General features: G+C 42.5%; 1 protein-coding gene across 1 annotated transcript in view; it reads right to left on the bottom strand.

The window, feature by feature from the left end:
* Positions 1-26,576, bottom strand: part of RHOBTB3 (Rho related BTB domain containing 3) — a 31,774-nt gene extending 5,198 nt beyond the window's left edge. The window contains exons 1-9 of the mRNA XM_059834047.1: positions 26,395-26,576; positions 22,888-23,104; positions 14,206-14,398; positions 11,678-11,829; positions 9,412-9,523; positions 8,232-8,600; positions 5,976-6,088; positions 4,229-4,340; positions 807-980 (exon numbers count right to left, since the gene is read on the bottom strand). Of these exons, the coding sequence (XP_059690030.1) occupies positions 807-980; positions 4,229-4,340; positions 5,976-6,088; positions 8,232-8,600; positions 9,412-9,523; positions 11,678-11,829; positions 14,206-14,398; positions 22,888-23,104; positions 26,395-26,576 (1,624 nt within the window). The remainder of the gene's footprint in view (positions 1-806; positions 981-4,228; positions 4,341-5,975; positions 6,089-8,231; positions 8,601-9,411; positions 9,524-11,677; positions 11,830-14,205; positions 14,399-22,887; positions 23,105-26,394) is intronic.
* Between the last annotated feature and the right edge of the window lie 1,323 nt (positions 26,577-27,899).

Here is a 27,899-nt window from a genome sequence, read left to right as displayed (position 1 = left end):
CATATTTTTAAAAAAATGGTTTAAAATTTAAAATTTTTTTTAAAAATATGGTACAGTGGTTGCATATTTAAACTGATGGACAAGGAAATGTTAGACAGACTGAAACAAGAAACATATGGAAAAACTAAGAATAAAGTAGAATTATTTGAAAAGAAAACAGAACCAAAAATACGTATCACAACATCATTCATTCATTATATAAAAGGAAATTTATCTGTATTTAAATCGTATTTCATATTTAGTATGTAGAATTTCTTGTCATTAAAAAAGACAAAGGTTAAAACACAAAGAATACTTTAGCTCAATTTTTCATGCCAAATACTCCAGTTGACATACTATTTGCCTGGTTTTACACACAAATAAGATAGCCATGTGTATAAATAAGCTATTCTTGCAATTTAACGTTGTTTATATTAAACTTAACAAAACATATGTTAAACAAAATGACAATTTTTAAATAAAACCCAGAATTAAGACTAAAAAGCAGTATTATTGTGATGTGAAAAGAAAATTCCAAACATTCCAATGGACCACAAATGAAATTTCACAGTTTCTTGAGTCTTGCTATGTAAGCACAAAACAAGTACAGCATTTTATTGTGATATTTGTTCTGCCTGCAGCTGAGTTTACTTGAGTAAGACTGTCTTTTTTTATTGCACAGTACAAACAAGTTCTCTTTCTTGAGACATTATACATTAAAATATTGGCATTTTTCAATGAAATGAATGCTGCTACATTACTCTCTATCAATGCCCCACCGCAGAAAAATGCATAAGAGATATATGTGTGTTTTTAAATTTTCTTACCTGGGCAGCAGGAGTCGGTATAAAGATACTCTAGAAAGGAGAGGAAAGTGTCTTTGGAAACCCCGTACACTGGAACCAGAATACTATTTGCTTCTAGATAATTACCATTAAACATAGCTGCCATTACCTCACAGCGAGCTACCAGAACTGCTCTGTGGGCTGGTACAGTTGCACCTGCAGGATGCAAGATAAAAATCTGTGATAATTTTATATACACAGAAAGATCTCGATCTTAAAGCTCATATTGTCTTAGAAGGCCTTCAATGGACTGAACATGATTAAAGTGTTTAAAATTAACAATGTCCAATAGATAACTAATAACACACTCACTTTATACTGGTCAAGATGTTTACATCTGCCTAGTAGCCACCAGCAAACAAAAAGAAATACCAGATTTATTACGGCAACCTGCTCCCAACACCAGGTGCTCCAAATCGGGCAAACTTATCAATCAGAAACAGGCTTTCAACCAGCAAAAAGTCTTGCACCACTGTAGTTACACCAGTTTACACTAACTGAACCTCTGACCCATTGCATGAATATGCAGTGCTGTGAATTATTACGCAAATGAGTAATTTGTCTTCATCAGTAATCCCATTGGCAATGAATGTGTGTTCCAGAAGTCAGACTTTCACATAACCAAACAAAGCAGAGAAAGGCAAATTATCCCAGATGAAATTCCATTTAATCCATTAAGTAAGTATGAATTTAACCAGATTAAGTATTTTGCCTAAGTGAATTTCCTGATGGTTGTCTTAGGAAAATAATGCTGATGAATTTTTCCAGAAATTCTTCCACTTTGTAGTATTTGCAAGTGAATCGTTTACTTTACCACAACATTTGGAAGACCTAGTAAGGTTAACAGCCTGGGGTGGTAGAGGTCTTACAGGCTCTTAATGAAAATGTTGGCAGCCTGAGCTGCCAGCCCTGACGCTCGGACTTCTGCGGAGTCCAGCTGAACTCGGCAGTCCTGTGTGCAAGAAAGTGCCAAACAAGTGCCAGAGAGGACAGCAACCAAAGACAGAATGAAAGCTTACAGTTGGATGTGAATGATTTAAAATTATAACAAACAGATCGACTGACATGCAAGATAAATATACTGTAAATACTTATATAGAAGTTACTGTCTTAGTTTCCTCCTTAACCACAACCCTGCCACCTACCCAGTTCCCTGAAGACATCAGGCACTTTCTAATTTTTGTTCTATTTCTATTCACCTGTGCTTCTACTTCCAAATTGTCTAAGCTGCATACAAAATATATACATTTTTATACAGAGACAAAACATGTCAATGGTATTACATATTTACGCACGTAACATGAGCAATACACAAAGCAGACGTCATGTAAGATATGCATGCAGTTTGGTATTTGCATGCAATTGGATATTTACCTACTAATTAGGAGGTTCAGTCACGTTACAAGTCTTTACACAGACATAACGGGCTCCCATTTTCAATGGCTCCCAAGTAGTTTTGTGAGCTGGAAAGCTCAAAGCATCTCCCAGTATTCAAGGAACTAGTTGAAGACTTTAAAATGTATTTGCCTCATCAAGACTAAACCCATCAGTTTCTCTTAGTAGCTATTTGCTTTTAATACAATTATTGTGGCTGATGAATTAGGGAAAAAGGCTTGGAAGATTTATCAACCATTAAGAAAAACAGTTCACATTTTGTTAGTGGATAAGCACACTTTTTTAAAATTACGTGTCAACCCATTCGGCAGTAACTTTTTTTCTGTGAAATATATAGTGGTGGTATGGCTTCATCAACTTCCCACAAAGCCTCTCTCAGGAGTGGGAGACTGAGATGAATTGTTCATGTCATTACACTCAGCATCCGTATTTTGTTCTCATTTTCAAAGATCTTTTTGTTTTTGCTGCATATTACACAGTATATCTAGAAAGAATCTGCTTGTCCTCACGTGCTCATTTTTGAGGGATTAATGCTTCATATTTGGCTCCGAGATTTAAAGCCGAAAATAATTAAACAATTGTCTAATCCTAAAAGACTATTTCTGCACGAAGGGTGGGCTTGGAGAAATCCAGAAAATCATTAGCATTTAAAAACCATCTCATTCTCATTCTCACAAAAGCACGTGACAGTTCCCCCGCCCCCCATCTTTTTAAGGGTGAATACATTTAATTTCCAGAAAAAATCACCCCTGACACTGAAGCATATTGGTGCCCCAAGCACACTCTTTGCAGACAAAAAGGGAACAAAAGGATGTTTCACCAGCGCAGCTCCTGCCTGTGCCATTGCCGAGGAGTGTTTGGCACCTTTGTGAGCAGACCTACGTAACACCAACAACACCCCGGGTCACTTTACAGTCTGCTACAGACTAGTCAGCACGGAAAGCCATCCTCTGCTCCCCCGCGTCTTTCCAGTCCTGGCCACGAAGAGGACTAGATAATCAGCATCATCTCAACAGGCTTTTTTTAAAAAAAACCCACAATTTTAGGTGTTTCTTTTCACACTTGTAGGGTCACAAGCAATAGGCAGGTCTAACCTAGGCACTTGCAAGGCTGGAGGTTGCTTTCATAAGAAGTCACCTGTGATAGAGAAACTGCAAAGACCTGTGACAAAACGTGAAGGTCGGTACGGGAACATCTCGCTGAGGGAACGCCAGAAGGGCAGTAAAATACGGCAGGTGTTGGTGGCACCTAGATTAGCAGGTCATCAAACCCCCGGCAGGTCCAAGTGCATTTCTAGGGATGCCCATACTGGGGAGGAAGGGCAGTGAATAAAGCTTGGGGAGGCACAGGAGCAGGACACAAGTCCCTGCCAGCTTCTGGAGCGTAGAGAAAGGCACATCGACAGCCGGTGCCAGCCTGAGATGGACAGAGGGAAGGTGACAAGAAGGCAATAACCAGCATCTCTGGTCTTTTCACTCAGGGCAACGAGTGTAGATGTGGCCAACTGAGTCAATGCCTCTCCGAGGCTTGGTGCTGGGCAGAGCCCTCAGATGTGTCCCGGTGCTTGTGCGGGTGAGAACATGAGCAGGATAAAGCAGTTTTAAAACAAAATCACCATCCCCTTCGATGCAATCCCTGGTTTAGCTTTGCTACCTTGGTGCTGTGCATTGCAGGAGCCTTTCCTGCAGCACATCCCTCGTTTTGCTGAGCCTATGAGGGGTGCGTGTGAATGAGAGAGGCACAAAGTCTGCGGCGACAGGCCGAGGGCATTCGTACAGGCTTAGCCCTGGTAAACCATTTTGAGAGTGGATGCTGCCGTAAAGCATCCATAGCGACAAGCATTAGCTCTAAGCAAAAAACTGCTTTGCACGATGATAGCTAAGTGTATACATGGTCTTAGTTTTCATGCAACAGACAATAGGGTCACCTCCATTTCCCGCTCTCCTGCAGAGAGGACAAAAGGTGGAGGCGCAGCGGTGCCCATGTCAATGGGAGCAGAGGTACCGTACCTTGTATTTTGAAGATGACATCAGCTAGGACAGGCGTATTAAAGAACAGCCTGAGAGAAGTATTATACAGCCGTTTTATCTGATGAGATCTGCAGTCCTTTACAGTGTTTAGCTGCAAAATAAAGTGTTAATAAAACACTGTCATGTACAGTTGCCCACAGAATAAAAGATTACAAGACATCACTTATATAGGGAAACTACAGAACAGTCTTTTGCTTTCTACTTTGTGTTCTTCTGCTAATGCTAGTCAGCCGTGCCTCTCGGACGTGCAATACTCTGCAATCATCTTTATCATTTATTTTCTTATTTCCCGTGGTGCAGCAGCTCCAAGGCGTCTCTGCCTCCCACAGTCACACCCCAGCTCTCGCCTTGGTACTCTCTGACCTGTGACAAATCTCCCCCATCCAGCACCTCTGGGCAGGTTTGACTGCATCATGAATTTTCTGGACTCCAAACACTTTGATATGTCCCCTGTTTGGACCCAAGGCTGCAGAAACACAAGGTTTGAAGGCTCTGGGGGGAGCACTGATGGGCACACACCCACCCCCTGGCGCGATGCCGCATACAGATGCAAGGCAGCCAAAAGTTGTGTGTTTCTTGATATTGCCCTGATATTGCCTCCACAAAGGCAGAGAGAGATCACAGGCTGAAGCAAAGACTTCTTGTACAATAATTTGGGCGTGCTAGTGTCAAGACCATCCCAAACCCAGTTCTTCCAGTTAGTTTTTCAGTTTTGTTTCTCTTACTTTAAAAATGGAATCTAAAGCTACCAAAAGGAACAGCATTAAAATCATATTGCCGGATTGTGATAAGTGAAATTCAGATGAGGTTGAATTTATGCTTAAAATTTTTATCTATGATGTAACTAATTTTTATCAAGAAAATCACAATTCATTTCTAGTCCTCATGTCTTCAAAGAAAAACTTTTAAATGTGAAATAAAAGTATCCCAAAGGCATAAAAAAACCCCAGAAGAAACAACAACTCAGGCTTATTACCTTAAAAGTCTTCAGGACCTTCTAAGTTCAACCCTATAAAAGTTTTAGCTGTGCACACTTAGGACTGGCAAGCCTACAGCTGAGCGATCAGAAGCTTAGAACAGCTAAGAAACTTTTTGATCTTTATATTATGTTATTTCAAGACAGTCTGAGATGATTTCCCATTTAAATTGACAGAAATAGGCAAGTTCTATAGTATCAGGGAATGTATAAGCTCTATCAGCAAATGGCTGTTAAAAATAATTCTATAGTGTAAATTTTTATTAACATAATAATGTGACATAAATTACATTTACAGTGAAGCCATCTGCTGAATTAAATATCTCGAGCTAGAGACAGATTTCCATATTGCAACACTTACAAGAGAAACCAACTCTCCCAACCTACTGCAGAAACATAACTTTTGGCACATTTTCAGGAAAGCAAAGCTTTCCTGGGCAGCCTCTATGACGTGAGAATTAGGAACACATAAACTTACTGTTAGACAACGTGCAAAGCTGTGAATATGAGCAGTCCTTTTAGGACACCCACTTGTGTGCTTTTTACCGATCACATGAATTCTGCACCTTAGATCAGCTTCTTTGTGTTCCTATTTTGTACGTGTCTGCGAACAACTCACTGATAAGGTAATAAAAGCTGTGTAAGCCAAAGTGAGTTTAAAGCAAAGACTAACACGGAAATCTTGTCTACAAAGCAATTTCCCAAGAAATTAATTAATACTAACAGCTACCCCCAGAGAGTTAGATGTACCTTCCCTGGAGTTTTCAGGATACATTTAACTTTCTCAAGCACATGTTCAGTTTTTTCTGGATCCTTCAACTTCTTCTTTATATCCTCTTCTAACCGTTCCCACTGGAAAGCACCTGTCACAAAACCAGGTAAAGTTGGATTATAAATCAACAAGGCACGGGCCTTAGCAGGCAGAGAAGAGACGGTATCAATGCCAAACAGATCCTGCAGAAACTATATTTTTTGCACATAAATCATCCAGATCTTTGTGCTTAGGAAGGGCAAGATGCAATTCTTGTACAATAAAACTTCTCTAGTATTTTTACAAGAATGCAATCAAGTACGGAGAGCTCAGGGCATCTCCCTTGCTTTCAAAATCAATTTCTGGGTTTCTCCCAGTTCAATAACTACATATTGCAGGTAGACATTCAGAAAAAAATCCTGAACGTTTCAGTATTTATGGAAGTTCTTTAGCTTCTGCTCATATTGCTGGTTGCATTGCTTTGTGGGTCTGAACCAGAAAAGCTTCATGCACAGTTATAGTCTGAATACTGGTAGCTAAAACCAGCAGAAAGCTTGCAGTAGAATTTCTTTTATTCTTGTTTTCAGAGTCAAAACCACGACATTCTCTTAGGTCTCTCAATAGCTTTCCTGGAACAACTGAAAGTGTTGGCTGGTGTTAAAACAAACTTAGTTCATCCTTATACGCTTTGCTGGAACAAGTCTCAAAGACACGATGGGGCCTTTTGGAAGCTTTCAGCTCGGATGCCCAGGGCCGTGAAGGCAGGATGAGTCAGAGACAGATATAGCTCAGGGTAAAGCACAAGTCAGCACAGCCCTGAAGGCACTCTGCTGCAGAAAAGGCTGAAACAGCACATACAGCATACGGTGGCTTTAGCTCCTATGTACACCATATGGATGGTAAGTGTTTACAACCTCACGGGCATGATGTCACGGTCCTGAAGGGCTGAAAACGACGACACTGCCTCATGATCTGATCTCTTCTCAGTCCGTGCCTCGAGTGTCATCGAAAGACCTCGTCACCTCTCAAAGATACCAAAGAGTGCAATAACTTTGGGCAATGCCCTTCAGGTCGGGGACTGTGACTTAGAGCAGTTTCATCTGCTACTGTGCAAAGTTTCCCATCTCTTCGGTTGACATTATCAAAAGTAAAATTAATACACAGAAGAACGCAGACGCGCTTGTCTTTCACCTGCTGAAATTCCAGGTTTAATCCCCTATTCATGTCGCTAACATGTAAAAACCCCAATCTATTCACACTGAATAACTTCTACATCTGTTCTTTACGTTTGACACTGCTTTGGAAAGAACTGAAAGGGATGTTTTCAATGACAAACTCTAACTGAAAGATGGAAGAGTCTCCCTTGTCTCTTCACAAGCCAGCCTTCATGTCTCAGCTACTAAGGCAGAAACCCTTTTCACATCTCAGGCAGGTATCAGTCTACAGAGATGGACTAAGCTTCTTTACGGATGCAGCTTAACAATATAATTATTTGGGGCTTTTTTTTTTATTACAGTTAAAATCAGAATGCATCGTTAAAAAGCTGTCTAATTCTTTCAACAAATATAAAGTATATATTTTTATGTACTGACAGTTTGAAAAATATTTTATAAGAAAGAAACGTGCATCAGGTACTTCCGGAAAAAAAATGTAATTCTCTTTCACCTGAGGATTCCTAAGCAACATTTAAAAAGACAGAAAACTATCAGTGCCGTTCTAATAGAGAGCTGGGATGAGGTAGGTGAGGTCACTGCCTGTACTGAGTTAGCAGCAAAACACATGCAACGCATCAGAGCCCCCCGCGCTCCAACCAGTTATCACTGTTTTCTCTTCAGCAGCACCGTACCCAGAAGAGAAATCGCTTGAATTTTCTGAAGGCACCTTGCACTGTCATCAATGTGTTTAGAACATGTGACCGTTTAAAATATTCTTAAAGCCGGAAATCTGAAATTGTCTCAAAGTCTAGATTTTTTTGGCAAAGCTTTTGAGTATCATTGATGTTAGCTTACGGACTTTGTTCAGTAAAACATTGAGCTTGATTTCTGTTCATTAGATCTGGAATGACAACTAATTCAATTTTTATTAAATCTAGGCGGAGGGCTTCTTTCATATAGACGTTGCTCATCATAATCACAACGACAAAACAGATGTCGCAACACAGCAGAACATCATCGCCCAACAGCAAAGACGTGTTCCTTAGGGTCACGCAACAGCTGTAAGAGAAATGAGTAGCCAGACCCTTTCCCGGGGAGTACCTGAATAAATGAAGTGGAGGATGTCTGGCAGACAAGAGCAGAAGACAGAGTCCTTCACCACCACCCTCACCGGCGGGACGCAGGGTGGGACGCCGCGGGGGGCCGGAGGGAAGGCGGCCCCCGCCTCCACCACGAAGAGGCTCTGCGCCGTCCGCACGATGGAGGCATCACAGATGTCAGCGGGGCTCTTCACCTCGAAAAGCAGCATGAAGAGGTGGCTGACGGAGCAGAGGATGATCTTGTGAGCCTCCACCACTGTGCTGAGGTCCTCGGGGTAAAACGCCACGTCCGCGCACTGGCAGCAGCAGAGCAGGTTGTGCAGGTCCGCGTCGTAGTGCGAGGCTTCGCCCTTTAAGATCGGCATTTTTTCTGCGAAAGGTAACAGGTCAGGTTATAGAACTGAAGCAAGTATTAACCGCAGGACAACTCTATTCCCATGAAGCACAACTTTTGAAAAAAGTATTCGATAAGAAAATTTCTTACATGCCATTTGAATATGTTTAGTAAAATACTCTAAAAATAGAAATACTTAGTATAACAAAATAAGAAATTTAAGAAATACTTAGTTTAGTAAAAAGTGTACATCCCTTTATGAAACGTCTCTAGGCACTTATGTTTGAAAGAAGCCTTGCCTGTTAATCCCAAACCTAAAGGATCTGAGCAAATTTCTAGTACGTGTGAGAAGAGAAAACTACATATTTAAAGGTAAGTACTTGTCAGTAATTCTTTCACTGAACAAATGCATCAGATGCTCAAGAAATCATGCGGGGGAAATAACGTGCAGGGGGATACACGTCTCCTTTGTTTTATTTGCAGCAAATAAGAATATTACTTGATGATATTACAGAATAATAAAGCATGATGTAATGGCTTTCTTTTATAATTTTTATGTAAAGCTTTTATTAATTTACCTTTGCATTATTTCATCAAGTGCACCAAAAAACCACTCCTATTATTTTTTCCTAAAATAAAATAGGAGTCCATTGGAATGTTACATATTGCTACACAATTCTCCCCAAATTAATTAAACCATCACTAAAAGATGACGCAATTACAGCGACATAACCAGAATAGCTGATGATAGATAGCACAGCTCACAGTAATGATTACAAAATGTTAATTGCGCGAAGAACATGGCACACATAAAGAACGATACTGGAGACCAGACATCAGCAAGCACCTGGCTGTTCAAGCTGAGGTGGTTGAACTCGATGGCCCTTCTGCGTCTTTTTCCTTTTCTTCATTTTTTCAGATGACTTCTGATTCAAACTTTGGATCATAAAATATTCCAGCTAAAACACGAAATGTATTTTTAAAAAATCCTAGTTATTTAAGAACAACCTAGACATCAAATTAAGGAGAACGAGCAGGTGCAGTAGACAGGACTGAGGCTAATGCCACTATGAATAATCATCCAGGTCACTGAGTCCCAACACTCCTTTACCAGAGGAAGGTACCAAATGCAGTTGGAATTACCCCATTGAAAAAGCTATTTATTCATATCATAGTAGAAAGCTGGAGAGGGACTTCTTACAATGGCATGTAGTGATAGGACAAGGAGTAATGGCTTTAAGCTGAAAGAGGGTAGATTTAGATTAGATATTAGGAAGAAATTCTTCCCCATGAGGGTGGTGAGGCACTGGCACAGGTTGACCAGAGAAGCTATGGATGCCCCAACCCTGGCAGTGTTCAAGGCCAGGTTGGACGGGGCTTTGAGCAACCTGGTCTAGTGGAAGGCGTCCTTGTCCCTGGCAGGGGGGTTGGAACTAGATGATCTTTAAGGTCGCTTCCAACCCAAACCATTCTGTGATTCTATGATTCAATTTACCAATGTCTGTAGACGCTAATTACAGAAGAGAAGAATAAGACTTGATGGACAACTATCAGGTGCAAGTGATGGAAATCACAAAACCATATACAAGCCCTTCAGCTGGCAACTCACCAGCGCCACCACGCAGTGCTACCACGTCCTCTGAAAAAGTGACGTTACAGGGTGATCTTTGTGGGCAAGGTTTGTTTCACTGGGACAGACTACAAGCATCATCACTGCAATAAAAAAGTACCTGAGGGGAAAAGATCCCTTTTACAGGAACAAAGAGGCACAAAAGGTGGTTCAGGTTGAGTTAATGCATGTCTCAAACACTTTTATCACCCAAGGTATTACTGTAGCATATATAAGGCTTTCTAAAAACTAGAAAAATACTCTGGCTGGACCAGATGTTGAGTGGATTCCTCATTTTTAATTGGAAATGAATGGATCCAATAAAAATTGGCTAACTGTTGTGCCAGCTATTCCAAGTTACTATCAAATCCCATGGAAACATACTGTACTTATACACCAGGGACAATAACAGTACAAACCATGTGAAATTACTGCGCTGAAAGAACTGCATTTTTTTGTTCAGGCCCAAATACCACTGGGAAAGTAACCAAAAGGTTCAAGAAAAGGCTGAGGTTAAAACACCTCATAAAACTGAAAATGAAATATCAGTGTGAAATAATTTTGTGGAGAAGACAAATAAATCTGAAAGACTGTATTTAGAAACTGCTCAGTGGGTTTCCCTGTCTTCAGGAGAGTGGAAAAAGAATAAGCTCATTAGAAGGGGGACATTTTAACAAGCTTCTCAGCTTCTGCCTCACTCAGCTTCGCTGCGTCTGACCCCAGGCTCTGCTCGGAATTGCAAATGGCATCACGACTGTGAACTGAGTGACTACAAGAATATGCTAAAATATCAGGCAATTCAACAATATTACTATTCTCACTTTACAAGTAGAACAGCTTTACAAGTAGAACAGTGCGAGTTTGAGCAATTGAAACTAAAAATATCAGAATATTTCAGAAAACTTCAGTTTGGAAGGGACCTGTGGAGGTCACCCACTCAGGGCATCTGCTTAAAGCAGGACTCATCTTCCAAGTGGGATGGGGTTGTCGAGTGCCTTGTCTAGCTGGCTTTTGATTATCTAATCCTAGCAAGATAAAAGGATAGGAATAGGAGGGGAAAAAATATTACAGTGTCTAGTATGGCTTTCCTAAACCTTCCTGGACGGTAGTTAGAAGTGGAGCAACCTCAGTACTGCCAGTTCATCTAGCATCACAGAATGGTTTGGGTTGGAAGAGACCTTTAAAAGTCATCTAGTCCAACCCCCTGCCATGAGCAGGGACATCTCCAACTAGGTCAAGTTGCTCAGAGCCCCGTCCAAACTGACCTGGAATCTTTCCAGGGATGGGACATCTACCACCTCTCTGGGCAACCTGGGCCAGGGTTTCACCACCCTCATCGTAAAAAATTTCTTCCTAATATCTAATCTAAATCTAGCATCAGTGGGAACTCGCCCTCGGCGGGAGGGCTCGTGGTCTGCCTCTGCTCGCTCTCTGAAGCCCTGACATCATCCATGCACCTCCGATGTATGCCACCCTGCTTTCCACCCAGGCGTTTCTCACTCACCACTCCTCCAAAGTACTTCTGTATGTAGAAGTCATTCAGAGTGTGCAATTCGAGGTAAGTAGCTCCTAGTTCCTTGGCCAGCTGCACCCCCTCGGAGGTGGTGACACAGCTCCTCCTGTCCGAAGTGCAGAGGGGGCAGGTGCAAGGCACTCCTGGGGTACAAAGTCATGCAAAAAAAGCCATTTTTGTCAAACAATCCAGAATACTTCCCTTCCTAAATAATTGTAAAGATGTATTATTTGGAAAAGAACAAAAACGGAAATGGAAACATAGCCATTTTATAGCATGAAATCTATAATTAACGCAAAAAACCGAACTTCTTGTTGATCAGTTCAAAATACTAGCTGCTATACAAAGCTCAGCTTACAGTACAATACCATTATTTTACATTCAGTTTTGTTAAGGTGGAAAAGTCAAGCAGGACTTCCAGAAGCCAGGTTTGGTTTAGGGCCTCGGTATCCTTATGTGCACAGGTGGAGTACTAAGCCTGCAGGTGTTACCATTCATTAATGTCACCCTTAAACTTTAATTATTGTGGCCTCTCTGTGCAGGAAGCGTGCACAGTAATGGAAGGGAAAAATTTCCATTGCAGTCCCAGCTGTTACAGGCATGTATGTACTGCGGAATATGATTTCATTGCGCACATTTTACACAAATTTTTTTTAAGCCAAAATAGGTATTTTTTAAGATTACGCCGGTTAACTGATAAAATTCTGTTAGCCACCCTGCTTCATCTTTGCTTCATGCCGGTAAGAACTTGCTGGCCATGGATGTGCTTTCACATGTGCCGTGCGTGCTCGACATCATTAATTTCTTCTGCTCAGACCTATGGATAAGATGTAATAACACAGCTTTTTTTTATTTCTTTTGGCAGCACCATTTGCTACTACAGAGGATTAAGATCTTAGCAATTTGTACGAGCAAACTGCTGTGTTCACACATACCTCCTAGAAACAAAAGGGCTCTGTGTCTGCACAGCAGTCTGCTCCGGCGGGTCCCCAAGCAAAACTGCGGCTGGAGAGCCTGACTTCTCCCACGGTCACATTATTTAGGGAGGAAGACAGAAAAAAATAAAAAGAAAAGGGAAAAATGCCAGTAGTGGAGTCAGGCAGATTGGTGGTATCGTGTGCTTAAATAAAAAGTGCAAGAAAAGGTGTTGGGGAAGACAAACATTAGTTTAGAGAGACCTTGTCTTTAGAATGGCAGATTTATTACCCCTGTATAAATCAGAGCATAAAAACATTTGATCACTATCAGTGAATTACTAAAGGGAAGAAAATAAAGACTTAATTGTTGTAGACTTCTCTAACAGTCCTTTCTCAATCACTGAATGAAAAGATATAGAAGCAGACCCTGGCAAAACTAAGCATTACGTCAACAAAGACACACTTCATATAGCTTAATATTTCTTTGTACATTATAAAATAAATGTCTACATCTACATCCATTATGTCCCTTACTCACAGCAGGAGGGATGCTCAGAAACACTTGTTTTAGTCAAACTTGTGAAGTAAAAGACAAGGTTCAACTTTTGCATTCATTGCTTGGGAAAAAAAAGTAATAAAGAAAATCCGGCCCTATGCATAAAAAGACCATATGAAAAATCAACAAAAGCACAACGCAAAACATTTAGAAATACAGAATATAGTTTGTATGTTTGTTCTATCAGTATCTGTGGTTTTTTTTCTGAAATTTATTTCCCTGATGTAAACAGACAGAAGTTGCTAATGTCTACCCAAATGATGAACGTGTTCTCACCAGCATTGCCCTCGTTGGCTGCTGGACACTTTGTAAGTCCACGTGGTCCTTCCGTGGTTGAGTGACTTTGATTTTCATATTGATTAGACAGCAACAACTACTTTGTGCTAGCTAAATATTCAGTGTAAAATTGATCTGCATCGTTCTCATAGCAGACTACTGATCAGCCTGGACAGGGCGTTGTGCGAAGACATAAGCTATACCATAGCTACTCCATAGCTATACCATAGCTACTCTGCTGTGACAGGTCAGCTCTGTCAACGCGGCAGCATGTGGTGCTTTGTGGTACCCAAAGGGCTGGTATGTCCGTTCATCCGACGACATCCTAGAGAATTTCCAGGCTTTCCCCACCCCCTCTCCAGTGGGTGCGAGCTGATGGACTTTTAGATTTAATCTCATACACGAGAGATATTTTATACCCGAGACAGGACAAGAGAGAACTCATAACCATAAGGTTCATCTCATACACTCAAATGTACGCTGCTTAATCCAAAGCACTAGCTTTAATGTCTGCGATGGCTCCACAAGAAGAGTTGTTGCAGAGGTCAAAGCAGGATAGGATGTCTTTCATCACTAGGGTTAATTAAGCATAATGTTCTTGCCAATACACCAGTCTACAGAACCATAATACATGCACATATTACTGTCATCCTGACAGACTAATTGTTTCTGTTAACAACTTGGAAAAACAATCAGCTTCTACTGAAATTACGGCATCTCTAACGTCCAAGTGAGATTTTAACTATTACTACAGGAGACTGGATACATACCGTTTTTTCTCGCACCAATAGCAGTAATTATTACTGGCACTGAACAGTGGTTTAATGCTTTTTTTATCATTGGGACGTAATTGTCCTTTAGTTCTTGAAATGAAGTCTTGTCATTGACAGAGTATTTAATCACAATAATATCAGCTCCTCCAATGAGACTGCGAGAGGTGTACCAGTCACTGTCAAATATATCCTAAACAGAAGAAACACTGATCAAGAATTTCTTGTCTGTAAAGGAAAAGGTGAACTATTCAACAGTCTTAATACAAAACCTTACAAAAGTATTTTTAACTGATAACTTAATCTCTTATTTGAAGACGTGAAACAAAGAGCAGGATTCATGCTTTGTAATTTCCTTGTTTGGAGAACAAGTTGTTCATTACAATAAACAATAAATCTCTTTTATGAATTCAGGAATTCAGGAAGAAGAAAAAATAGGCTTTATCTAGGAATATGCTTTGCAGAAAGAAACTTTACTGGTTTAATTACTTAACTTTCAAATGTTTTTGTTAAGGAAATAAAAGTAGCTTCAGTGGTAGAGGTTTGCAGTAATTCATACAAACCCATTATGTATCGCAACATTTTAGGGAACGGTTTACACAGAACTGTGCTAGGTACCTATGAACATTTAAAATACAAGTTTCATCAGTTGGGTGTGATTTTTATCTGTCTCACAAGAGCTTCCATGCAGCTTTATCACATGTTAATGTCCTCAGGATAAGGACTTTAATCACATAACTAAACTTTCTTTTTCGACGTCACATTCATCATTATTCTGTGCTTTAAGTGTAAGACTGACACTCTAAAATTATTTTGTATCATGTTAATTTACAACTGTGCTGTAACCACATGTACTATACAGTTATTATGTGTATATTTGTCAGGAGAACTATAACTTCAGAATTTCTGCTTTACCTAAAGGTAGCTCATAAATACCAATGAAAGCCATGGCTTTGCACATATGCTCAATTGAAAAATCTTGACAGAAATCTGGAACTGGTCCAGAGAACTGAAAATCAACTCAAAAACTAAAATACTATGACCTCTTGGAACAGAGGCACATTATTGCAGCCTTTCAGTACTTAAAGAGGGCTTATAAGAAAGATGGAGAGAGGCTTTTTACCAGGGCCTGTAGTGACAGGACAAGAGGCAAGGGTTTTAAACTGAAAGGGAGGTTTAGACTGGATCTAAGGAAGAAATCTTTTTTTGAGGGTGGTGAGACATTGGAACAGGTTGCCCAGAGAAGCTGTGGATGCCCCATCCCTGGAAACATTCAAGGTCAGGTTGGCCGGGGCTGTGAGCAACCTGATAGAATGAAAGATGCCCCTGCCCATGGCAGCGGGTTGGACGAGATGGTCTTTGAAGGTCCCTTCCAACCCAAACGATCCTGTGATTCTATAACAGCCCTGTACAATACAAGGCAAAGCTAGAAGAACTTGGGAACTTGGGAAAAAAATGGAACCAAACAATGATGACATAAAGAAGATGTGGAAGAGAGGAGTAAGTGAGCACAGAAGAAGTGACAAAAGGGACCCAAAGTTTGTTTTTACGAAGAAATAAGTCAGAAAATAAAGTATAACAGGTATTCCCATTAATTTCTTTATTACATGTTCTTGTTCTGTAATAAGAAAACCACAGAAAATTAACAAGTTATCAAGTATAGCTATTCAGTGATTCACCATGTTTACAAGAGCTTTCAGAGCACTGCTCTTGGTATTTGTTTTTTCAGTTGACTCAGTCAGAGACTATTGTAATCCCAGGCTACGGAAAAACCTCCACCAGCATTTAACAGAATCATTTAAGCTGTGCTAACAATATAAAGTTAACACATAAACACAAGCTGAACACCGGTAGCCGTAAGATTACAAGCTATAGTGCTTTGAGACAGCCAGCTAGATAGGGATTTGCAGAACCTGATCACATAGTCAGGCAAAGACTGAGTGTTTTCAAGGGACAGCTTTAGTACGTTTTAGCTGATGAAGAGCTCAACAGAGAATTTTAGTAGGGTTGTATACATTTAACGCGACAAAGAGAAAAATACAATACAAACCACAAAAGGATATGGAATATTTAGCTATTCTATGCTGGCAGACAGAAAGCATGCCTGTTCCTTCGCAATTTCCTCCCAGCTCCCTGTCTTCAAGCTCACCCTGGTTTGCACATGCTTGTCTCTATGAGCTGGGTGATAACCAGCACTATCACCACTGAGGTCTGGAGCACAGGTGCACAAATACACCTGTATTGTGCACTTAAACTGCCACGAGTTTAAGTATTAATAATAAAAAATATTTATGGAAACTTCTTACAGAATGTAACATGTATTTTTGACATGTCGTGATACGTTTGTGTATGGTTTGTAGCTCCCTCCATTTTACAACAGAGCTAAATGTCTGATGCATTACGACACCATTTCACGTTACAAAACAGAAAGATTTTGGGAAGATTTTGATGAAAATCAACACAGCAAAGCCCAAGGAAAGAACCAACTCTGACCCTCACCCTTAGCTTCAGCATAAACCTAGTCCTGACCTACAGCAGAGGACAGGGCTCCTAGGCACCGAAGTGCAGCGAGCTGTGGCTCCCTCCTGACACCAGCCCCACCAGCAGCAGAGGACAGGACACCAGGTATCTGATGCACACCCAGACACGCACTCTGCTCTGGCCCCAGCCCTCCTCCTGGCTCTCCAAGGAGAGCATTGTCCAGTAAAACACCAGCCTGGAAGACCCTCCATGCCCTAACCCCAACCAGTGGCAGCTCTAATGCTCTTCTCATTGATGGGAATCTCCATAGAGTACGTTGAAGTAAACTTGTGTGTGTCTGCGCGTGCGTGCTTGTGCATGTAACGCAACAGCAGCTTAAGAGATCAACGTCCTGTAGCAAAAAAAATACAGATTTTTTTTTCTAATGAAAATAATACTCATAAGAAAATTAGTTGCATTTTGGAAAACAAAACAACAACAAGAAGAAAATATGGCCAATACTTCCTATGATTCCTCAACCCTTTTTGTACTTAGCCCAACTTGCCGTATTTCCATGTCTGCAGGTGTGGGTAAACCTAGCAAAATCCTTACCGAAAACAGCCACACAGGTGTGCAAATACACCTCTTTGTTTAACTATTAGGGGAGAGAGATCCTATGGAGACATGGTGCAGGCTGTAACAGCTTCCCAGGTGTGCGTGGCCGCGCCTTGAGCAGGTCTGTGCTTTCTGCCACTGCCCTGTGCCACCACTGTGTGTCTCCGTCAGACCTATCAAGAAGGAATTTACCAAAGTTTATGACATTCTGGGAGGGATGTACCCCACTGTCCCAAGGCAAGAGCCAGCCAGGGGTACACCGAGAAGTGAAAAACGCAGAATGCACCAACCAACATCTCACCACGCCTGACTTCTGTTACTGGTCTGCAGTTTCCCTATGCCCTCGTATATTCGATTTTACACCCCCGAAAACCCATTCTTGAAGATGGACGTTACGCGTAAAGACACAGAGGGGAAAGACATGTTCCCAGAGGTCTTGTTGCAATTATTTGCATTTTGTATCAGCGTAGCATAGCCTGCTCTGTGCAGGAAAATCCTCCAAAACGTCTCTGACAACGAAGAGTTATTTGCCCAAGGCATCACTGGGACAGAGCATCTGGCGCCTTAGCCAGGTTAAGCTAGTTAAATTCATTATTGCTTTTAGGGAAGCTTTCATGCAAAAATGGCAGAGGGAATTTCTTCATGTGATGAACAACAGTTCAGATTCAGGAATAACCTTAATTCTAGGCTCCAACTATGAAATTTATGTAGCAGCTATTCCTCATCGTGCTTCCTGCTATTGGCACAGTCCATTTCCCAGGACAGCCATTGACAAAAGGAATAAGTAATTGCACAGATAAGCTTATTACAATATGACCTTATTAATTATAATTATACTCCTGTCGCTATTCCTCTCAGGACTTATTAGGAAAAAGCTTCATTCTTTCCTTGCATGTCTCCTTTATACACATCTCATAATATATTCTTGCCATTAGTAAATCATACTTCTCAAGCACGAACGTTGAAAATAAAGCCTTCAGAGGCAATGAAGACATGATTTTCCTACACAATCACTTGACCCCTCAAGAGGACAATACTTCCTTTGTTAAAAATAATTTATGAATGCCTTTATGGAATGGCAGTGAAATCCACTGTGCCCCTGCAATGCCCACACTCTTTCTAAAAGCTGCTCGTAAATGTCCCCATGTCCACCTAGCCCCAGCCCTTGATCTGGGGCAGCAGCAATAGCAAACGCTCTTTGGGGCGACAAGGGAGCCTGGCCACCCCCGAGGACCGTTGTCCTGGGATTTCCCCAGGATCCAAGAGAGCTGCATTGGGAATATTGGAAAGTTCATCTCTCTCTAGGATCCAGTCACAAACCCATTCTCATCAACACAGCCTTCTTTCCAGTGATGCTTTCCGCACCGCACACCAGAGCCTTCCCCATTTTTCCAAGGTTTCTCTGCAATTTCTAATCAGTCAGGTCCACAGCAGAACAACTTTTGCAGGTGTACTCTCCATAACTCTCCCTGAACTTTCTCAGCTGAGTAACCTGCAGCACAGAAGGAAGTATCTTCTTCAGATATCAAGGGAATTCAGACCACAACCCTGGAATGCCACTTCTGTTTTTCTCTCAGCTTTAACTGGTTAGAGATGACCTCCCCCCCAAAAAAATAATGAAGGCTAGCGTTGTCCCGTGTTGTCCTCTCATAAAGTAATTTAATAATATTTGTAAAAAGCAAAAGTAAAGAACACAGTAGGGAAAATAATTTACCAGGATACGATCACTCGTAAACTGCCAACTTCAGACAGCCAAGCTTAAAAATGAGCAGGGGTGACATACTAAAAAATGAGAAGTCGCAAGCTATGGTTTTGTACTGTAGCAGTAATTTGACTTGATTTCCAAAAATAATAAATACAATTAAAAAGTGAATCAGATACCTTTACCTTCAGCCATGTTAAGGGCCGGCCAGCCTAGCCAGCACAAGGAGCACAAGGATGCTGATGCAGGGAAAAAGCCAGATAACTACACCATGGGTGATACCACGGACGCAAGAAAGCTCACAGGGTTCAAGGAACGACTGCTGTTGGTGCAGCCGAAAAAGCAGACAGAATAACGTGACAAGACTCAGCGACTGTTGAAAGGGAGAGTTTAAAAAACGTAATTCGCAGAACACCTTTTCAAAATCGCGGTTGATATATTTGAGCACTAGTGAGTCCCACGGAGGTCTGCAGCCCTGTGCAAACCTCCAGAGCCGGTACAAACACAGCACAGCACCCAGCCCTCTGCAAGGGCCGAACCCAGCGCTCCAAAACCCAGCTGCTCTATTTGCTCCTCTCGTAACATTTCTGCTACTGGGAACATGATGATGTCAGTGATTCTCTAGAAACTGGGCAGTTTTTATAAACTAGGGGAAAACAAAAGATTTCTGGAGGTATCGTTCCCTGGGAAAAAAAGACAAACCACCACAACCAAAAAAAACCAAAACCAAGCAAAAAACTCAAAACCAACCAAAAAAACCCCAAAAAAACCCAACCACAAACAAACAGGTGGATCACAGAGGGAAAAATTTAAAAGGACAGCAAGACCCCCAGGCCAGGACCGAAACACTCTCACAGAATCACTAAGGTTGGAAAAGTCCTGTAAGATCACCAAGTCCAACCATCAACCCAACACCACCATGCCCACTAAACCATGTCCCACAGTGCCTCGTCTCATATCCTTACAGCACTGCTCCAAACAAGAGAACAAGGAACAAGGGAGGTAATAATGGATCAAAATATGAATTACAGCTCTTATGCTATGCATCATTCTTCAGTTGAGGAAGGCTCACTTGCCATCAGATATTACGAATTTTGCCTGCACTTTTTCTGCAGTTTTTACTTGTACATGTGCAGAAGCATAACAAAATTCAGTATGAAGTGGCTGAAGTTGCAAACTACGTGCAAGCCAAAAAAATGGCAACTCAGTCCCCAAGACTGTCAAATCTGATACAGAGTGCTAAATAAAGCAACCTTTTCCAAAGCAAATCTTAAAATTCATCTCGCAAATGACTCCTTGTAAATGACTAGCTCCCATACTGAGGTTTACCACTCAAAAAATTAGAAAAACTGGGATGTGCTTGTTCAACATGCTTTATGAGAGCGAAACTTGACCATGCATTAGCAACTGACACATGGAGATCAACGTGGTTTTGGAAACAGTGTCATTTTGCTCCCAGATTTTGAAAAGTCTGCTCCACCACTATCTCTACAACCCCGTGTCATCTGCGTTAACAATAACGTCCTCCCCAAAGTCAGCACTTCCATCCTGCACCCCGCAACTGCTGCAGGAAAGAGAGCTCCTCGCAACCTGCTGCCGCTGCATTGCATGTTGGCAAACATGAATTTATCCTTGTAATTTTCTAAGGCAAGCAATATCAAAGAATATACGACCCGCACAGGCGCTTAAAATATTTATGGAGCCGCTGTGCAAAAACAGCAGTCCCACGGCAGGTTGGAAACACCGTTCTCCCGTGCCTGTCTGTAACATTTGATGGGCATTGCCTTGGGTAATCATGCCCAAGAAGCCTTGCTTCCTATCTCTCCAGTTTGGCAGCCACCTTCAGTAACCCTCAGCTTATAAAGTGCTGTGCTCTTACGGCAGCGCTGCTGCCGTTTCACCAACCACGTGCCCAGCAGGATGATGCCACCGTGGCAGCGTTCACCGCGGCAGCGTTCACCGCATGGTCCAGACCTTTCACGTTTCTCCAACCCACCAGTGCATGAGCACGTCGGCAGCTGCTGAAAAACCCTGCTGCAGCCCTTTCAAAGAGACATATAGTACACAGTAAGATGCCCAATATCATCAGGAAGAGTTCAGCCCAAGAAACTTGAGCTGTTGACCCCTCCTGCAGACTCAAGAGAGTTGAGCAATGTCCTGGGCTGACAAGACACGTGCAACAGAAGGTCGAAATACGAGCAAACGCAGCCTGTATCACAATCTGTCTCACAAAAGAACCAGCCCATGCACTGGGGAGCTCTACTTGGTAAACTTGCATCCATGCTGCTTTTCCAGACTCATAGCTGTTTCAGTAACATGCAACAAGAATCCTGTTCCATGAAGAATATGACGTATTAACAACAACCGTACTTAAGGCAACGTCAGTCAACGTTTCGAATTGTCATGTGCCATTTCCCCAGGCCACCGGAGGAATAATCCTGAAGGGACCACCGTGACACAGCAAACCTCAAGCATCCAGGCTATGGAAAACTATCCTGTTCTGCCTAACCCTAGCACGGAGACAGCTTTGCTCGGAACAAATAACCTCCTGCAGACTCCAGTCCAGCTATCTGAGATGTCTTCCACTAAGCAAAAAAAGCCCGTTGTTCCTCCGCATTCCCAGTAATAAATCTCGTGCCTCCTTCAGCTGAGAAAAGAAAAAACAACAGGCCTCAGACACTAACGCCGCAGACAGTAACAAGCTCGCTTTCAAGGGCAAAAATGATAAGGTCTCCAGAACTGAAGAAGCTTGTTTTGTAGAAGAGCAAATGCAACTAAAACGACATAAAAACGCATGAACTGCATCTCCAGCCTAGGTCCTTCCTCCGGCCCTTCTCCAGCTATCCCTGCCTGCCTTCCCCCCGCCCTTACCAACCTCCAGTCCTCTGAAACACCCTTTGAAGTCCTACAGCCTTAATTCATATTCAGGAGCCTTTACTCATTCCTGTGCTCAAATGACTCCAGCGAACTGCACGTGGAGGTCACATGCGGCTTCAAAGCTTAAAACCAGGATCCCCCAGTCCATCTGAACCGGTGTCTGTAAGTGCAGCTGGCAGAAAAGCGGGAGAAATAGAGAACAGAAGGTTAGCTAAACTGGGTCATTCACTTTTAAGATTACAGACTTCTGATCACGTATTTCTGGAACTGTCAGGATTCCTGCAGATTCTAAAAAAAACTTCCCTTACAGGACTGCAAAAATCAGTCTCAGGATAGAATTATGGAGCTGAAACTGATTATTGTTTTAACTGCTAAAAGCTGCTAAGCTTAATTTTTTTAAGGCTACTAAGTAGTCGTTAAATATGTTTTAATTTAGATTATCAGTATCATTTCTTACGTAATCATTGATCTGCTCATACTCATAACTAAGTTATCTCACTCACTAACAAAAGTGCTGACAACCTGGACCAGTGCCAAAATGCTTTGTATTTACCGTCAAATAAAGGGAATAATGTTAAGATGTGATTATTCATTATAACAGAAGTAAAATGACTCCACATACTGTATTTTGCAAGATACCAAATCTTACAATCTGTCATTTTTCAAAGCTGGACAACTGACGACCTTTTCATTTTCACGTAAAAAAAATACGCTTTGTTTTATTGTTGACAAATATTTGGAGAGAGTCTTATGATGCAGTGTCACAAAAAATTATCATCAGTCAGTTTTCACTCAACAGCACAGAGGAGGTGGGCAGCGGCTTCTTAATGAGAAACTTTCTGTAGCGCCTTCGAGACTTTGCAGCGTTTGCCTGGTTATGTTTTACACGCTTGTACTGTTGGCAATAATTAAAATATGAATAAAATCCCACAATAATGAAAATAATTTAAAATTAGGATATATTTTCATTTGATCAAAGCAGCTTATGCTGTTAAGTGCGGTTAAAGAGATTGAGACCGATCTCTTACCCAGACAGGACAGTCGTGTACCACCAGTCTGACATTTCCAAACACGCAAGCTTGATACTCGGTAAAAACTGGGTTTCCAGCGTGACTGGCAGACAAACTGCCGTCGATCTGGGAAATGAGAGCACTTCTCCTGAGATAGCTCCAGATCAGGCTCAGCTGCTGATTGTCCTCAGAAAACCCATCTCTTTCATTCCCAAAGGCTACAATATTAACCGACCTAAAATAAAAATCATAAAGACAAAGCTGCGTTAAGGAAGATGAAGGGCAGGGATAAGAAAAAAAAAAAAATACGAAATCCCCTTAAATCAAAACCAACATATTAATCCTCCCGAATCCTCTTCCCTCCCTAGATTTTAACACCCCCTCTAATCAAGAGCGAAACGCGTACATGATCTCAAATCCAACAGCAGGACGAGCGCAAGGCGGAAAAGAAACCTGGAAACGCTGCTTGCATTACAAATCCCCCGCTGGCTTGGCTTTTTATTTCTTGGTGTCCACGCTCAGCCTCGCTGCTGCGATCGCCGGAGCTGCTGCCGCATTCCCTCGCCTGCGACCGCTCTGGCTAACTTGGCGGCGGCTGCTGCGGGCGATGCACTGCAGCTGCACGCTGGAGCTGCAGCAGGAGCAGGAGCAGCAGCAGCAGCCCAGGCGCCGGTGGCTGCGTTACTCAGCGGCTGTAGGTGAACTCGAGGCGTCAGGCGAGCGTCCGGCCGCTCGGTCACGGCCATCGCATCCTGACGTCAGTCAGCAGGAGCAGAGCACACGCAATGGGCAGAGCGAGCTGACGTTTCTGCAGAGCCAACACGGTGCAGCCAGGTCAGCAAAGGCAGACAAAGGCGCTTGAGCGGAGCGGCGTCCGACCCTCTGCGGGGAGCGTTGCGGGGAGCGTTTGCAGGGCACGCTTCTGCTGCCGGCCCGCGGGAGAAAGGACCACCAGCATGGCACCAGGTCGCTGCCACAGCTCATCTGCAGCGGAGGAGAGACCGGCACCGAGGGACCGTCGCAGCCGAAGGAGAGCAGTGGAGCAAATCGTCTGTTAAAGGATTTATGGGGTTTTAGGTAAATAGTATCTATTTTTTCAGCATTAACCTGATAATTTCTGAAACACCCATGTATATTTTTTTAGCGTTCGTGTGCTGTTTAAAGCACTGTTTTCAAAAAGGACGATCTCTAATTATACTAAAATAAACACAAATACCTGGAACCAAATCCATTCTAAAATGGCATGTGATCTCTCAGACACCACTATACACATTAGAGTAAAAAAACAGAGTACAAATATTTTGGGCACATTTCATGATAAACAAACAGCCTTTATTATGTGAACACATGCCGCTGTTAATCCCACGGGCAAGAACTCATTCAACACAGGTCTTAAAACGATTATCCCCACAATAATTAACAGACCTTTGCCTGCCACAGTCCCTACTCTGAGAAAGGTACTATTGCACTGTTGGCAGATGTGGAAGATGACAACTGGTGTCACTGCCAAAGTTTTATACCAATTTTCTATTGATTGGCTGGGCCAGTTTTAAAAAGCATAAGCATTACAATCTATCTGTTGTATGCTAATGAAGTCAAGTATTACTTTTTATATTGTTACTAGAAATTCTATGGGGCCTACTGAAAAAAAGCCAAAACCAAACATAAAACAAACCAACAGAAAATTTACCAACATTTTTGTTTCCCCATGTTTTATCACGTTCCAGTTTCTTCTGCTTTTCAATCTCGCTTTGCTTAGAAAACTAAAAGACAAATGACAGATTAAGGTTTTGGCTTTGTTCTCCCTGCCCCCCCCCCAAAATATTTGAATCCATGTTCATTAGGTGAATTAAAAAATGTAGGTGATTGAGGGAAGCCACTGTTTTTTTCCCCCAGATGATCCTCAGACTGCGATGTATCGTCGCCCACATCCAAACTCTCAGCAATGTCCAGACACTGGAGATAGGAAGTTCTTCTCGTGAGAGCCAGCATCCTCAGAGACGCCACACTCTTTCAACCATGTGATGAATGCACTTTTTGAAGGGCAACGAGTATCCCTTGGAATCCTTAAATTTGAATGTGTAGTGGTCTAGATGTTGAAAATGAGGAAACCTTTGAGAGAAAAGTTTTTTACAACACTGGTGAACAAAACCTCGTGTAGCTAAATAGATACATATGCCCACACATCTACACGTGCACATATAGGTATTTACATACATATATATTGCATACATTTACACATATATATACACATACACGTGCATGCACACACACACAGAGCTGTAACACCAGGAAAAACTGGGCTGGTAAATGAGGCAGCCCTAGTGAGAAGTGACCCAATTAACGCAAGCTCCAATTAGCACGGCTTAGTCATTGCTGCGGGCCTAGCCCTGCCCAGGGCTGCGAAGGGCAGGGGTACCAACAGAGATGGAGGGCTGCAGAAAACACTTGTTTTCCTCTCCCTCCTTCCTTGAACCACCTGGGAAACTAATTGGGACTGCAGGAAGCATTAATTCTGGCAAATTATGCGGATGGCGGATGTGGGATTCATCTCACCTGATGAACAGCACTTAAAGCTTACAGCACTAAAATACCGTACTGTTTTAGTAACACTTCCGCAATCAGAAGATTTAAAACAACGTTTAAAAAAGCAAGCATTAAAATGGAATGAAAATGCTGTCGGTTCTTCTGTGAAAGCAGGTCCATAACCCCGTTTTTGTCCGCGTTGCTGAGGGACTGCGTAACACATTTCAAACAAACAAAGAAAAAACAGAAGAAGAAGTGAGTTCACTTTTGCAGGGCAATAAACGTGACGAACGGAGAAGTTGCTCGGCGCCGCTACCTCAGGTGCGTTCTGCAAATCGCATGGGCGCTGGAAGGGAAAGCCGTAAAAGACGGTTTAACTGAGAGAAGGGGATTATGGAGGATTGCTTGACTGTTCCCTCTTTGGCGATCTGGAAGGTGCATACCCTACCATCAGCAAACGTTTCAGCCAGCAGGCATTTCCCGTTGCTGTTGACATACAAAGACAAAACTGCAGAAAAGGGAGTCTTTGACAGGGTTCAGAAAACAATGGCATATTGGGTCTTGTGCGTTTTACACTGGAACATTACTATTTTGTTTCAAATTATTTCTGTTGAAGCTTTCCAGAGAGTATCTCAGATAAAGCAATGAAAACAAATCCGCAGTCTTTGCTGACAAAAGGGTAATGATGTTTTCCACGGCAAGGAGATAACTGCAGCCAAGTCAAGGAGGAGGATTTTCTCCCTCGTGCAAGCTGTAGCCTTACTCGCGCTGATTCACGTATGACTAACCAGCCCGTATTTTCAGGACAGTGAGAGGATTTAATGCGCTTGGATTCAAAGCTGTTGCCAAGCCCACGCGTTAGCTGAGCCTCCACGCAGCACAAAGCTGCTGCTGATGTTATGAGCGGCTTTAGGTGCACGAGAAACTACCTTGTTTTAGGAGAGGTAAACTTCCAGGGTTTTTTCAAAGACAGGAGGCCACTCCAGATAACAGTAATACGCTTTGGCGAATAGAGGTGTTTCCTCCGAACCTCGCAAAACATAACCTGTGATAGGCTTGACTTTATTGGTGCGCATCCGCACTACGGAGATTGCTGCTGCAAGATCTGCCAGCCGAGCCGAGACCCCCTGCACAGGCGAACCATGAGCAAACCAAAGGAGTTTTTCGGTTGTTGACGCCATCTGCCACACTCAAACCAACACAAGCCGCCTGTGGGTGGGAAAGCGAGGAACGAATGGCGGGACAGTGTTAAGGAGCACTGGTATTTTTCAGTACAACTGTGCCGGAAAAATGATGTAGGGTTGATCAGGCTTGGAAGCACGTTTGGGGTTTTCTTCCCCACATGAATACTCCAGCCAATTTCAGAGACGGCACAGATGCTCCCGGCCAGAGGTTACTCTCCCTCCAGCCCAACAGATTTCACTGCTGATTGCTTTCCAGAGGTGACTGGTGGAGACATCAAGGAAAACCAGCACAAATCCCGAGGATTTTGTACTGATTTGTGGAATCGCCATCCTTGCAGGCATTCAGGGTTTCGCTGGAAAAGTCCTTGTGCAACCTGAGCTCTTTAGACATGCTTGGAGTGGAGGCTGGGTTAGATGACCTCCAGAGGTCCCTTCCAACCTGAATTATTCCCTGACTCCACGAATCCCCTCCCTCCTGGAGAGTGACTGCTAAGCCTTGGTCTTCACTTCCTCTTCTTACACCGGCTTTCAGCCCAAAACCCAACATCCCGTCCAATCTCGTGGCAACTTAGTTTCTTTACAAAATTTAATAAGCTTTGCAAAAAGCTTCTCAAAGGCTTTTTGAAAATGCAAGAGGATTATTATGCCCACACGACCCCCGTTATCGGCATACTTACCGCCCTTCCTCCCAATGCCAGTGACACTGGAGTTCACTGGAGGCTCTCCAACACCTTCCCAACAGACTATGTTCATCCACGTGTCCCTTGATCTCATTCTCTATCACTGACTGTATCATCTGGCCAGGACTGGCAGCCGGCCCCGTTGCTTTGGCATTCCCCAGGCTCTGCTGAAGCCGTTTTTGAATATGCTGGCAGCCTCCGATGGCACCTCCAATGATAGACAGACCCCAGACCCAGTTCTGTGGTTTCTTATTTGAGTTTCTGAGGAGTGCTCTCATAAATGTTATCTACTTCTGGCCACTTAAAAACATCTATTTTAACTCTTTTTTTTCTAGTACTACGGTATCAGATCAAGTAATGTAGTATCAGCCCAATATTTAATCAAAAGAATGAAGGGGGTGGAAAATGATAGGATAGGAGGAGAAGGAGACAGAACAATGACACTTTTTCCATGTAAACCAGGTCCACTTTGTAGCAGAACGGAGCTGTGAAAGCAACTACTAGGTTGTGGAAAGCTGCTAACACAGTGAGGGTGAGCTGTGGGTCACCAGAAGCCAGCTCTTCAAAAGTCCCGTGGAAGGACTGCCCTCCAAGCTTGCCGCCTTCATCGATGAGGGAACAAGTGCCCTTATGACGAGGA

This window comes from Gavia stellata, chromosome Z (assembly GCF_030936135.1).
Source record: "Gavia stellata isolate bGavSte3 chromosome Z, bGavSte3.hap2, whole genome shotgun sequence".
Taxonomy (NCBI): domain Eukaryota; kingdom Metazoa; phylum Chordata; class Aves; order Gaviiformes; family Gaviidae; genus Gavia; species Gavia stellata.
This window is presented reverse-complemented; position numbering and strand designations above follow the sequence as displayed.